Source organism: Capricornis sumatraensis, chromosome 2, assembly GCF_032405125.1.
Source record: "Capricornis sumatraensis isolate serow.1 chromosome 2, serow.2, whole genome shotgun sequence".
NCBI lineage: Eukaryota > Metazoa > Chordata > Mammalia > Artiodactyla > Bovidae > Capricornis > Capricornis sumatraensis.
In genome coordinates, this window is record NC_091070.1 from 93211677 (window position 1) to 93223783 (window position 12107).

Below are 12107 nucleotides of genomic sequence, written 5' to 3' on the forward strand. Positions count from 1 at the left end.
ATACTGGAGTGGGTTGCCATTTCTTCCTCTAGGGGATCTTCCCAACCCAAGGATCGAACCCGAGTCTCCTGCATTGGCAAGCAGGTTCTTTACCACTGAGCCACCAGGGAAGCCCAACCCTAACTGTACCCACCTTCATATGGGCTCAGATTCTCCTTCTGACACACGTTAGTCTGTGCTAAGCACCTTATCTGAGTGAGGGCCTGGGACACCTTGTCTATGACACACGTTGGTAACTATGATTTTCTAACCACAGGTGGTACCCCTAAGGATTGCATCTTGCAAAGAAAACAACTCTTGTTAATATTCCAGTTCCTCCTTCCTCCCTTAGCTCAACTTCAGCCCCATTTACGGAAAGAAGGCTACACTTGACGAGCACTTGTGTCAAGCCCTGTGCTAAGTAACCACTTTTTGTATACAGTCCTTTAGTACAGCACCCTGTAAGGGTATTTTGCCCATTTTATAGATGAGGCCACTGAGAGTCAGAGAGCCTAAGTAAGCGTCCTAAAGGTGACAAAGCTGGAAGAGCGGCAGAGATGGCTTGGAGCCAGGGCCTGTCTTAGGTCAGCCCATGCTGCCTGCCTGCGTCCAGAGCACAGGAGACCTCGCTACTGAGACGGAGCTTGGCTCCGGGATGTCCACGTAATGGACAGGTCAGCTAGTGATGCATGCCAGCAGGTAAGGGCCATCAGCTCTTGTGCCACGTACCTGGGCGGTGGCACCATGCCTTTACAATGGATCTTTATATGGGATGTGCCCTTTGGTTATTAATTCATCCAACAAACACGTGGATGGAAGATTCTGATTATCTGGGCTTCGGGTTATCAAGATTCTATGGTATTGTTTATTTCTTGATTCTCTCTCTCATTATCTTTACATTTTTTCTCATTTTTTCTCCTCTCTGCTTCCTCTGATCTCACTCTCTAGGCAAGGTTTATACATTTTAGCTCATTTCCCCTCTTTCCTGTAACTCCGAGCTCACACTGGGCTGTGGTGACAAAGTCCAGGTTTCCCATATAAGATATGAACCTGATAGCAGTAACAGCTACCACTTTTGAACACTAGTTAAACTAGGTGTTCTAACATGATCATTTCACTGAATCCCCAAATGCTGACTTAGGAAATGGGACTGGGGGCACTGAAAAGCTTGACAAAGCTCACATACCTAGAAGCGGTGGGGCTAAGACTCAATAATCAGTTTTCACTGTTGTCTCTTGCTGTGCGCTGCAGTGCTTTCCTTCTTGTGCACAAAATGTACACGGCCTTCCCTGTTTCATTCATCAACCAGACAGCTATTAGACTATCCCCTCCTACCTTCAGCCCAGTTTCACTATTCGGGGGAAGAAATGCATTAGCTTCACGTTTCTTGTAACTAAAGGAAGTAGAAGACATCTCGATAATTCAGACAACTTCAGGACTATGTGTGTTTTTAAGCCCAGACACCACACTATAGCTGGAAGGGGAGGGCTGCGTGGGGTTTGGGCTTTGTGGGCATCCCCAGCTTGGTCCCTGAGGTCTGCAGCAAAGGGCTGGCATTGGGGGCGGTAGAGATGCTCCAGTGCTGAGCACAGCCTGGGTGCCGTACGCTTTAAGAGCTGAGGCGCTTCGTGCTGAACCGATAGCCTTCTCACTTAGCTAACTGAATCCCTTGCTGTGCACTGTCAGGCATCTGGGCAGGGGACAGCACCTCATCTGACACGCACACAAATATAAAACAAAATGACAACAGAGAGTTTAGTGGAGCAGAAAGTGCAGCAACCCTGCGATGACTCCAAAGCCTGGGACGCAATGAAAGCTCTCAGCCAAGAAGGGAAAGGACCCAGGATTCAGCTCCCTGTCCCATTTTCTCCTTAAGGCACTGGGGCTTGCATTCAATGCTGATGTGTCCTAATTCAGAGGGGTGTGGGGGAGGGGAGAAAGGCTGCACGACAAGACAGCCTTTGCATCTCTTCCATCTGCTCTCAAACACCATGCTTGTTCTTTTGTGAATCGGAAGCCAGGATCCACTGCGGGTCAGAAGTCAGAGGTTTGGAAAGAGGTGTGGGTCAAGAGGAACCATACTTTCTAACACCTGCTCTCAGCTGCTCTGGGCACCTGAGCTTTGAGGCCAGGGCATTTCCTTCTGGGCAGGGTCTTCTACCCGCTCCCTAGCTTTATGGGGACTGCTCTTTGCCACAGGTTGAGAAAGTCCCAAAGCTCCTGGCTGGAAGGCGCTGGTCCCAGGGAGATGGTGGCAGGAAAGCTGCCTGGAGTGATGACATCCTATACTCTGCCTCCTAACAGCTCTTCAGAACCTTCAGGTGCTAGCGACCATCTGTCTCCAGAGAACACACAGTACATCGTCCTCTGATGCTGGTATGGAAACTCGGCCTCGGCTGCGGGCCAGGTGGATCCAAGGTCTGTGAGCAACCCCTGGCACAGCCTATATCTCAACTTGTCCACCCTGGTAGCCATTCAAACATCCTTTCTGGAGGTTGTGTCTATCTTCCTAAGAGTCCCTCCAAGTTCCAACATCCCAAGTGACCAGCTCAAGGTCGACTTTGCTTCAGAAGCTTGTCGGGAATCAGAATTCAGGCCTCATGGTGTCGGGCTCGGGTTTTGTGCACGGACTGCTCTGCCACAAATGGAGAAAGGTGATGTCCAGAAATACAAGCCTGACTGCGTTCCCCATGACTATACGTATCATTTATCCCTTGACAATCTTGCCATGTGATGCCAATTACTAAATTCTTTCCTTCAGAGCAAATCTTATTACCAGCATGGGAAGGGCCAGTACATGACTTTGGGTCGCTTTATTCTGCCCTGACTGCCTTCCCTGCCAGGGGAAAATTCAATCCACTGTACAGGTGGCAGTGGTCAGAGGTCCCCCAAATGAAAGAGGAGGCAGGGGCAAGGACCCCTATGCCCCTGTTTTTTCTGTGGGCCATGGCACCATTTATACCCTGCAGAATTTCAGAGGGAAAACAGAAAGCTGCTTATTTTCTCAGAGGCTGCAGGGAAAGTGGATGGACTTTTAACCCTTAGTCATTTTTAAGTAAAGTAAGAAGATGTGTCATCGGAAAGACACACGTTAAAGTTACCTTTAAAGTGTGATTCTGAACCAGAAGTATGAAAAAGTCCTTTAGCCTGGATGAAACCAACAATATTAAAACTCCAACACCAACTGAGTAAGTCAAGCACACAGGTCAGGCTCACGCTTTGTTCCAGTTCACACCTGTATACACACGAGGCAATCCCAGGGGCCCTGGCATCACCCACCGAGAGAGGTACAGGGCTGACAAATCTCAAACCTGACTGCATGCGAGAACCACCTGGGCTTGTTAAAAAGGAGATATGCCGAGTCCCCGTCCCAGAGAATCTGACTCAGTTGATTTGGGGTAGGATCCAAGCATGGGTATTTTCAGTGCGTGGGGGAAGTGGTAAACTTCCATTAGAAAGTGCTTATGAAGTATAACCACCATATAATGACATGCACAAATCTAGAGCACCCAGCTTAATGAAACCTGGGCTTCCCAGATGTTTCATATGGTAAAGAGTCTGCCTGCCAATGCGGGAGATGTGGGTTCGATCCCCGTGTCAGGAAGATCCCCTGGAGGAGGAAACAGCAACTCACTCCAGTATTGCTGCCTGGACAATCCCATGGACAGAGGAGCCTGCAGGGCTGTAGTCCATGGGGTTGCAAAGAGTAGGACACGACTAAGTGACTGAACACACACGTGCTCTTAAAACCCATCCCCATCAAGATACAGAACATCCCCATCACCCCCAGAAGCTTCAGCATGGGACTTTTAAAACTTAACTCTTTTATTTTGAAAAAAAAAAAATTAAAACTCTTCAAGCTGCAAGAGTATAAAATGAACTCAGCAAGGGTATTTTAAAAACTCTCCCCTGTTGATTCTAACACAGACCCAGGATTAACAACAGTAATTGGCTGGGTTTTTCTTTTCCTCTTTTTTGGACACACCTCTGGCCATGGAAAACCTTCAGTAAAACTTGGGCATAAGGTTTTAATTTTTTGTTACTTATTTCTTAACCAGGTCATTATTGGTTCCTTCAATACAGAAAGTACTGTTGGCCTCAGATCCATTTGATTCTGCTGTATTGTGACTGTCTTTGTAACTTTTCAAGCATTGTTTATGGTTCACAACCTCCCTCTTTCTAGCTACATATGATCTCAGGGGACTTTTCGCCTCTAAATAAGAACATTTTATGTGTGCTTGTGGAAGAAAAAGGTGGGGATCATGCTCATTTTTCATAGTTCAGCCACGGACAGTTGAGGCAAAACCTGGAGCCCTCCAAGGGCTATTCAAGGTCAAGGGCAGGAATGTGTGAAAGGCAAGAATCTGGAGCGAGTGAGGAAGTGAGGAAACAAAATCAAAACCAAAAGCAGTCATGTCCAGGCCCAGTAAATGCACACAGACAACAGAGGCCAGCCTGAGCTATGAGCTGAGGGAGGCCAGCAGGAGGCGTTCTGAGGTTGAGGCATGGTGGGAAGGGAGGACTGGGGGTGGGGGGGCGGGCAGTGAAGCCGGCAGTTAAGGGGCTGTGCCGCCACCAGAGGCTGAGACGCAGAGCATGCTGGCCTCAGAAGGGGCCCAGGTGCCGGGCTGCGCTCTGCACGAGTCCCTGGCAGACACTGCCAGTGAGGCTGCAGCTGGGGCCACCCAGACCCGCCAGCTTATTTCACTTTGCACAAAAGCTGAATATGATTTAACAGCGGTTCTAGGGGCATTGCTGGGTACAGCTGGACTCTGCCCAGGTCCTTCATCTTCTTTTTGTCTCCTGATAAATATTTCCTAAGAAACAATTCCTTATGTGGTAGCTAAGTGACTTTTCCATTTGGAATAGCAAGCTGAGTGGGGTGGGTGCTGGATGCTGCCATACAGGGGAAGTTCTGAGCATGGCTGAGGTCCTTAGGACCCAGATGAAGGAGGAGAATCTCCTTAATTCCTCAGATGGTGGCAGAAGGCAAGCCTCATGATAGATATGAACAGACAAGCCTCATGGTGGATATGGGTAATGGCCTGAATGAGGGCATCACTGGCCCAAAAGTGACTGAAGAGTTTTAAAATGAGAAACCTATCACACTAAAATGTTTGACAAAGAAAAGTTCTCTTCGGGACCAGTAACTAATTTCTTAAGTCTTGTGGGTGTTCTTTTTTTTTTGGTACTTGTGTTGTTAAATAAAGCTTTGGTTTGCATATAACCTTCCAGGTTTATTAAAAGGATGAGTGTGACAACATGAATTTTAAAGCTCAGTAAATTCCAAAGCTTTGTTTTGGGAAACAAATCACAATGCATCTGAACCTTGAAGTCCATCTTGTCTTTGATTTTAGCAATGAGTTAAATTCACTTAAATTTGTTTCCTAACAGAACCACACTTTATAATGAAAAGTTGCTCTGTTCTTTTTTTTTTAAGGCAGAAACATAGAAAATGAGCAAATAGTAAATTTTTAAAATCTAATTTTTTGAGATTTCAGATAGAACAAAGAGTGAGGTTTTGAAGCCATGGTGGTTTAAATATATCCAGTATTAATGCTTTGTCAGCTTCATCCTGCTCTCACACACACACATGCACACACTCATACACACACATGCACACGCACTCATGCACACATGCACACGCACTCATGCACACACACTCATACACACACACTCATATACACACATGCACACGCACTCATGCACACGCACACACACACTCACACACATGCACACTCATACACACATGCACACGCACTCATATACACACATCATACACACAGAAATATAGCCGGAACAGGTACCTTTCCCTCTCCTTCTATATTGAATTCAGTTCCTAGATTCTGTTAACCTCTCCCGGCATTTCGCGGTTTATGGGTGAAGCACCTGGGAGCTGTGGCTTCTGACGGCGTGAGCGCTGCTCAGAAACACGAAACCTTCAGGTGTCCTGAGGTGGCAGAACAGTGAGTACTCAGGGAAGCCTGAGGAGGGCAGCTGTGGAGGGCTGTAGAGTCACCTCTGAGGCTCTGCAAACTGATGGTCCTTAAGGAGACGGGGCTCTCCCTGCTCCCATCCCAGCTCTGAGCTTCTGGAAGAGGCGAGGCTGCCATGGGCTGAGCCGTGGGCTAAGCCGAGAGGAGATGAGTCAAGGTACTCGCAGTGTCTCACACGTGTGAGGAGCCCAAGAACCACCGTAAGTCAAGCTGCCTTATAGGCTATGATCTGTGCATCCTTTCACCTCCACTTACACGGGACCCCATGCTGACAGCACAAAGGGAACAAAGCAAAGTGGAGACACTGAAAACAGCAAAATGAAAAGTCTTCCCAAAGGATCGCTGGCACAGTCCTACCTCATACAGATCTATAAGGGGTTGGGGATGCGGCTCCTAGACATCACAAAAGGGACAGGCATGATGATGGCACCGTTCTCATGCCCGGCTGGGGCAAGGCCGGCTTCTTACCGTAGTGCGGGATGATGGCCCAGGCCATGGCCGAGGCGTAGATGCCGCCGATCATCCAGAACATGCAGAGCCAGCTCAGATGCTCACCCCGCTTCTCTCGGGCCAGCACCTCCGCAAAGTAGGAGAACACGGTGGGGATGGCTCCTCCAATCCTGCCAAGAGGTAGGGACGGTATGTGATACCAGGTCTCGTACAGCCAGTGTGAAACACGAAGGGCACAGCTAAAGCAAGCTCTATTAGCACACACTCTCTTTTCCAGCGTATCAAGGAAGGTACATTTTCTACAACTTAGTAACTTTTATAGTGGCTCAGACGGTAAAGAATCCGCCTGCAATGCGGGAGACCAGGGTTCAATCCCTGCGTTGGGAAGATCTCCTGGAATGGGGCATGGCAACCCACTACAGTATTCTTGCCTAGAGAACCCCCGTGGACAGAGGAGCTTGGCGGCTACAGTCCATGAGGCTGCAAAGAGTCGGACCCGACTGAGCAAATAAGCACACAGCATGTTCAAAATAGGTTTATTATCCTCCCCAAACTTGAACCTGCAATTAAACTATGTTACCAAAAGGTGGGAGTGCCCTACTCATGTGCTTTATATAGAGCGCTTAGCTTAAGCTCTCCATGGACTTTCTATTTCTTGTTGATGTTCTACACCGTGTTTATCAAAAAGCACAATATTTGGTATGATCTAGGAAATACTTTAATTAACACATTAAAAAATATATATATATTATGATTATGTCTTGTCCATGACATGGGGACTTTGGAAAGAGATTCAAACACCTCTAGAGGGCTGACTGCAACTGATACCACTCCACAGCGTTGGTCCTACAGCCCTGTCTGAAGGATATGTTAGCACAGGACCCACAGGACTGCTGCCTAGACTGGCTCTGATCCTGATCCAGCAGGTACTGCTGAATGAGTGTGTGTGAAAGGGGCACTGGGACAATCACATAAAGAGCTGCTGGTTTAGATACCAACAGTGCAATGCTTCCTTCCAGTCAAGGTGATTTTAAGAGACACTGATCTCTGGATAGAGGGTATGAACAGTGACCTCTTCTCAGGTTAAGGTTCTCAAATGAGGGTCTATGGAATTAAAATTTTGTTCACTCTAGGGAGATGGGCCATAGATCTCATCAGAAGGTCAACTTGGCCTTGACCCCACAAATTTTAAGACACTGTCTAAGAAAGTAAGGTAGTATGGGAAACAATTACTATCATTCTAAACAATATGTGAATTCTTAACATAATTATTTTTTTTTAAGTGTGCCACAATATAGTGAAAGTCGCTCAGTTGTGTCCGACTCTTTGCAACCACATGGACTATACAGGAATTCTCCAGGCCAGAATACTGGAGTGGGTAGCCTTTCCCTTCTCCAGGGGATCTTCCCAACACAGGGATCGAACCCAGGTCTCCCACATTGCAGGCAGATTCTTTACCAGCTGAGCCACAAAGGAAGCCCAAGAATACTGGACTGGGTAGCCTGTCCCTTCTCCAGGGATCTTCCTGACCCAGGAATTGAACCGGAGTCTCCTGCATCGCAGGCGGATTCTTCACCAACTGAGTTATCAGGGAAGCCCTCAATATATAAGCAAGTTGTAAAGACAACATCTAGCGATATACAGTTGTTCAAATACGTACTGATTCCTTTATGTTCATATTTCTGTAAGGAAAATTGCTATTGACATTTCAAGTAAATTTGATGTCAAGGAATGACACTTGTATTTATTCATTTAGCAATAACTGATTTCCTGAGTGCCTTTAATATGATGAAGAAATACTGACAGTGATCTTAGCAAATGCAATTAAGAGAAAGGCCACATCTGCAGCAGAGGTACCTATGAACCACGGAGTTGATAATGTCACTCTGCACCAACTGGTACGTATGGCACCATTTCATGAGTCTGCCCCTGTTTACAGTAATGTGGTAGTCATCTGTGGCTGGATATGTGCAGACCACCTAGAACAGTGCTTTTCAATCCACAGGCTACAAAATTGATTTAGCAAATGTCAACAGCATTTAAAAAATTGAAATAGACATGAAATAGTTGAGTGACATTCAAGTAATAAGTATCACTTCATGCATTTCATTCACAATAAACATTTATAGTAATTTATATTCATATGTGTAGATGTGTGAGTATAAATATATATTCAATATATATCTATATATATGCATGTGTGCTAAGTTGCTTCAGTTGTGTCTGAGTCTTTGCGACCCTAAGGACTACAGCCCACTAGGTTCCTAGAATCCATGGGATTCTCCAGGCAAGAATAATGGAGTGGACTGCCTTGCCCTCTTTCAGGGGCTATTCCCAAGCCAGGGACTGAACCTATGTCTCCTGCGGCTCCTGCACTGCAGGCAGGTTCTTTACTGCTGAGTATACATATATAACTATATATATACTTATATATATGTGCTCTTAGTAAGACCTACTGTTCAAAGAGTTTAAAAATCACTAACTTAGAGCATCTATATCTGTTCCTCCAGTCTATGAATGTGACGGTTCTACCTAAAATCTCTGTGAGTGTGATTCCATGTGATTTCAGACGTAGCACATGGCAACTCAGAGCCATCACATCAAGGGTAGCCAGCCAGCACCAAGTCCATCAACCAGACCCCCAAACAAGAAACAGATGTATACGATGACCAGTCAGAGCTGGCTATAAACCACACCACAGAAACTCACACAGTTCTCTGTCTGGCTTCCTGAGGACCTCACACCATGCGTGGACAGCTAGCTGAATTTAAAAATTCAACAGTGTTTCAAACAGATTTGAAATGGTTCCATTACAACACACAGTTTTAATGGGAAATAAAACATCTATGTCATAAATCATTTAACGCTGTCCCTTTCGTCATTTGATGTGAGGAATCTGTTTCTCTGCACCATAAAGTCCCAGGTCCCTAATCTGTGTCTTCACTTTTCAATGCAAAGGAAGAGCCTCAGTTTTTACTGGTTTTTAACATCCTAATTAATGTTTCATCGGGATTCTAGACACTCCGTGTGTATGAGTGGTAACTCACACTTCAGGAAGGCACAGTTGTGCGTCAGGAGATGCCAGGTTGCTCTGAACCAAGATGAATGTACTCCAGGTGGCTACCAATGCAAGTGGGAGGCTTGCCTGTTAGTTTTATTACTGTTGCATAAAAGAATGCCAACTTTAGGGGCTTTTAAACAATCCTTCTGATTTTAATTCAATGCCTCTTTTTCAAGGTTTTTTTTTTTTTTTTTTGCTTTTTGAATTTTTTTTTTTTTTTTGCATGGATGTCTCTCAATGTTTGTAAAGCAGACCACAAGGAATTCTAAAATCAAGGGCTAAGTGAGTTTGAAGGAGGAGGGAGGGAATCTATTTAAATCCCTTGCAAAGTCCTTCAGACTCAGAGACCTAAAAAACAATCCAAGCATTCAGATTTCTTATTGTGAGCTGATCATCTATTTTGGGAAAAACATTAACTCCTCATCATATGGTGATATCCTTCAAGCAGAGAAAACACATTACAATACATGGCAGTGTGCCGTAATATTAACTGTTCCTGGTGTTTCATAGCCCATCAGAGTGCTTACATGTTGTTTACACTAGACCAAAGGCTCTTGGAAGGTGAAGACTATAACATATTCATCTTTGAATCCCCCTTATTTGGCCTACTGGACATGCACTAAGTGTTTACTCGGAAGAAACGAATTGCCCCAAGACTCTCTGATGATGGAGGGGAGGAGTAAGCTGCTGTGATGGCCTAACATCTCCAGTGAGTGGAAACATACACCTTAGGTCCTGGGCCAACATGACCGGAAGCTGGGGGTGCTGGCTTGGCAGTTCTGACAGCAGCAGAGCCCGAAAAGAGTTCGTGAATTACTCTATGTCTTAGTCGTCACCCTCCACCACCAAATCTTATTTTAAAAGCTCCCTATTACTATTCTACCCCACTATTTTGTATGAGGGGCTAATATATCTCCTTATTTGTTTTATTGTACTAAGATATAATTTCTGAGAACACTTGAAGGGAGAAACATATCTGAATGAAGTTTCTCAAATTCTCTATGGTTACTAAACAGGGTTGACTTTGTGCCCCTCTCCCAGCAGATATTTGACAATGTCTGGAGACATTTTTAGTTATCACAGCTCAGGGGTTGCCCCTGGCACATTGTGGGCAGAGTCCAGGCACGCTGCTAAAAACCCTATCATATTCACAGCAGCCCCTCATAACAAAGACTTATCCAGCTGCCAATATCAATAGTGCTGAGGTTGAGAAACTCTTGCCATGGGGACGTAATAGAGGAAATATGATACTTTAAACAGCCAGGATGTAAGGCATACTGTGGTTATCTTTTACATAGCAGATAGGCAGTAAATGTCTAAATAGAGTTAACAGGGAGACCTCTTTATTGTTCATTATCTACTGATCAATTAGCTACTGTTGAAATGTGCTCACAATTTCATTTTTGACAGAATATTTACACAAATGAAACAATGAGATCAGGGTGGTTTATAAAGAATTTTTCTCACCATAGGATATTGTCTATTTTATTAGCTCCCATCAAGGACCATATCTTCATTGTCCATGGTAGCGGGAGGCACAAAGGGAATAATAATTGAAATGCACACTCTATTATGGGTGGAAGATTAGCCAGATTCAAAATAATTGAATTGACACTGATAAAACAGAATGTTGGCATGTGGAATTTCAGAGTTGGAGCTATTTTCCCTAAGTACTATTAATGTTAGGTGTTTACAACTTTAATTACAGAAATATAAAGAAAGCAAAAAAAAAATCTGTATTAAAACATCACTAGAATAAGTTGGGACCCCTCCAGTACCTCATTGCATGTGTGTGTGCACTCAAGTGTGGGAACACACTCAACATGCCCCTCAAAAGCTCTGCAATACTTTTCGCAATACTCCACATAAGGCATCAAGTAAATGTCATAAAACATATTTTCCTCAGTAAACTAAGACAAATTCACAAATGAGATATCGTATAAGGCAAAGACTTGTATCAGCTTTACAGACACAATTTCTGTGCAGGAAACACGAGACATGTAAACTGAATGAGTTTAGCAAAGTGGGAAGAAGGAGAAGGCCAAACATTCCTGTCTCCACAAACCTCCCTGAAAAACTGGGAACCCTGACTGATTGAAGTCTGCACATTTCACAGCCACACCTCACATCGCTCCAGCCTCGATGACACCTTCGTGGTGGATTCCGTCTGTCTCTGTACCTTGTCACTCGGATGTATGCTGGCTATTGAGAAGATGAGGAGGACGTTTCTATGGTGAAAGGAGGAGGTTGTACACAAAAGGGCCAGTTATACTTAAAACGGCTTGAAGTATGATGCTCAGGGGAGAAATTATAGAATGATGACTTCCTGTCCTGAAAGGAATTGAATAATTCTGTTTTGCTTTAATGCTTCAGTGAGCACGTATTGATAACAATGAGTAATTTTATTATTTCTAACTTCACCATGTGATTGCCGGCCAGGGCCGTTCCTCAAACTCCCCTTTCCATTGGGAAATGAGGTATTACACGAGATTGTAATTAAGCAGGAAGTTGAATAAGCATTGTAAAGTCATGTGTTCCATACAGATAGTAAGCAGGTGCCAAAATCCACCAAGAGCTGGCTCTGGTGGCTTTATTACAACAAGCATTATGGGTTTATAAAA

General features: G+C 44.9%; 1 protein-coding gene across 2 annotated transcripts in view; it reads right to left on the minus strand.

Annotated features, from left to right (window-relative positions):
• The window catches only part of SV2C (synaptic vesicle glycoprotein 2C), a 161107-nt gene that overhangs the window by 85975 nt on the left and 63025 nt on the right, over window positions 1-12107 (minus strand). For both annotated transcript variants that reach the window (XM_068965672.1, XM_068965671.1), the window contains exon 3: window positions 6444-6595. In XM_068965672.1, coding sequence (XP_068821773.1) covers window positions 6444-6595 — 152 coding nt within the window. The remainder of the gene's footprint in view (window positions 1-6443; window positions 6596-12107) is intronic.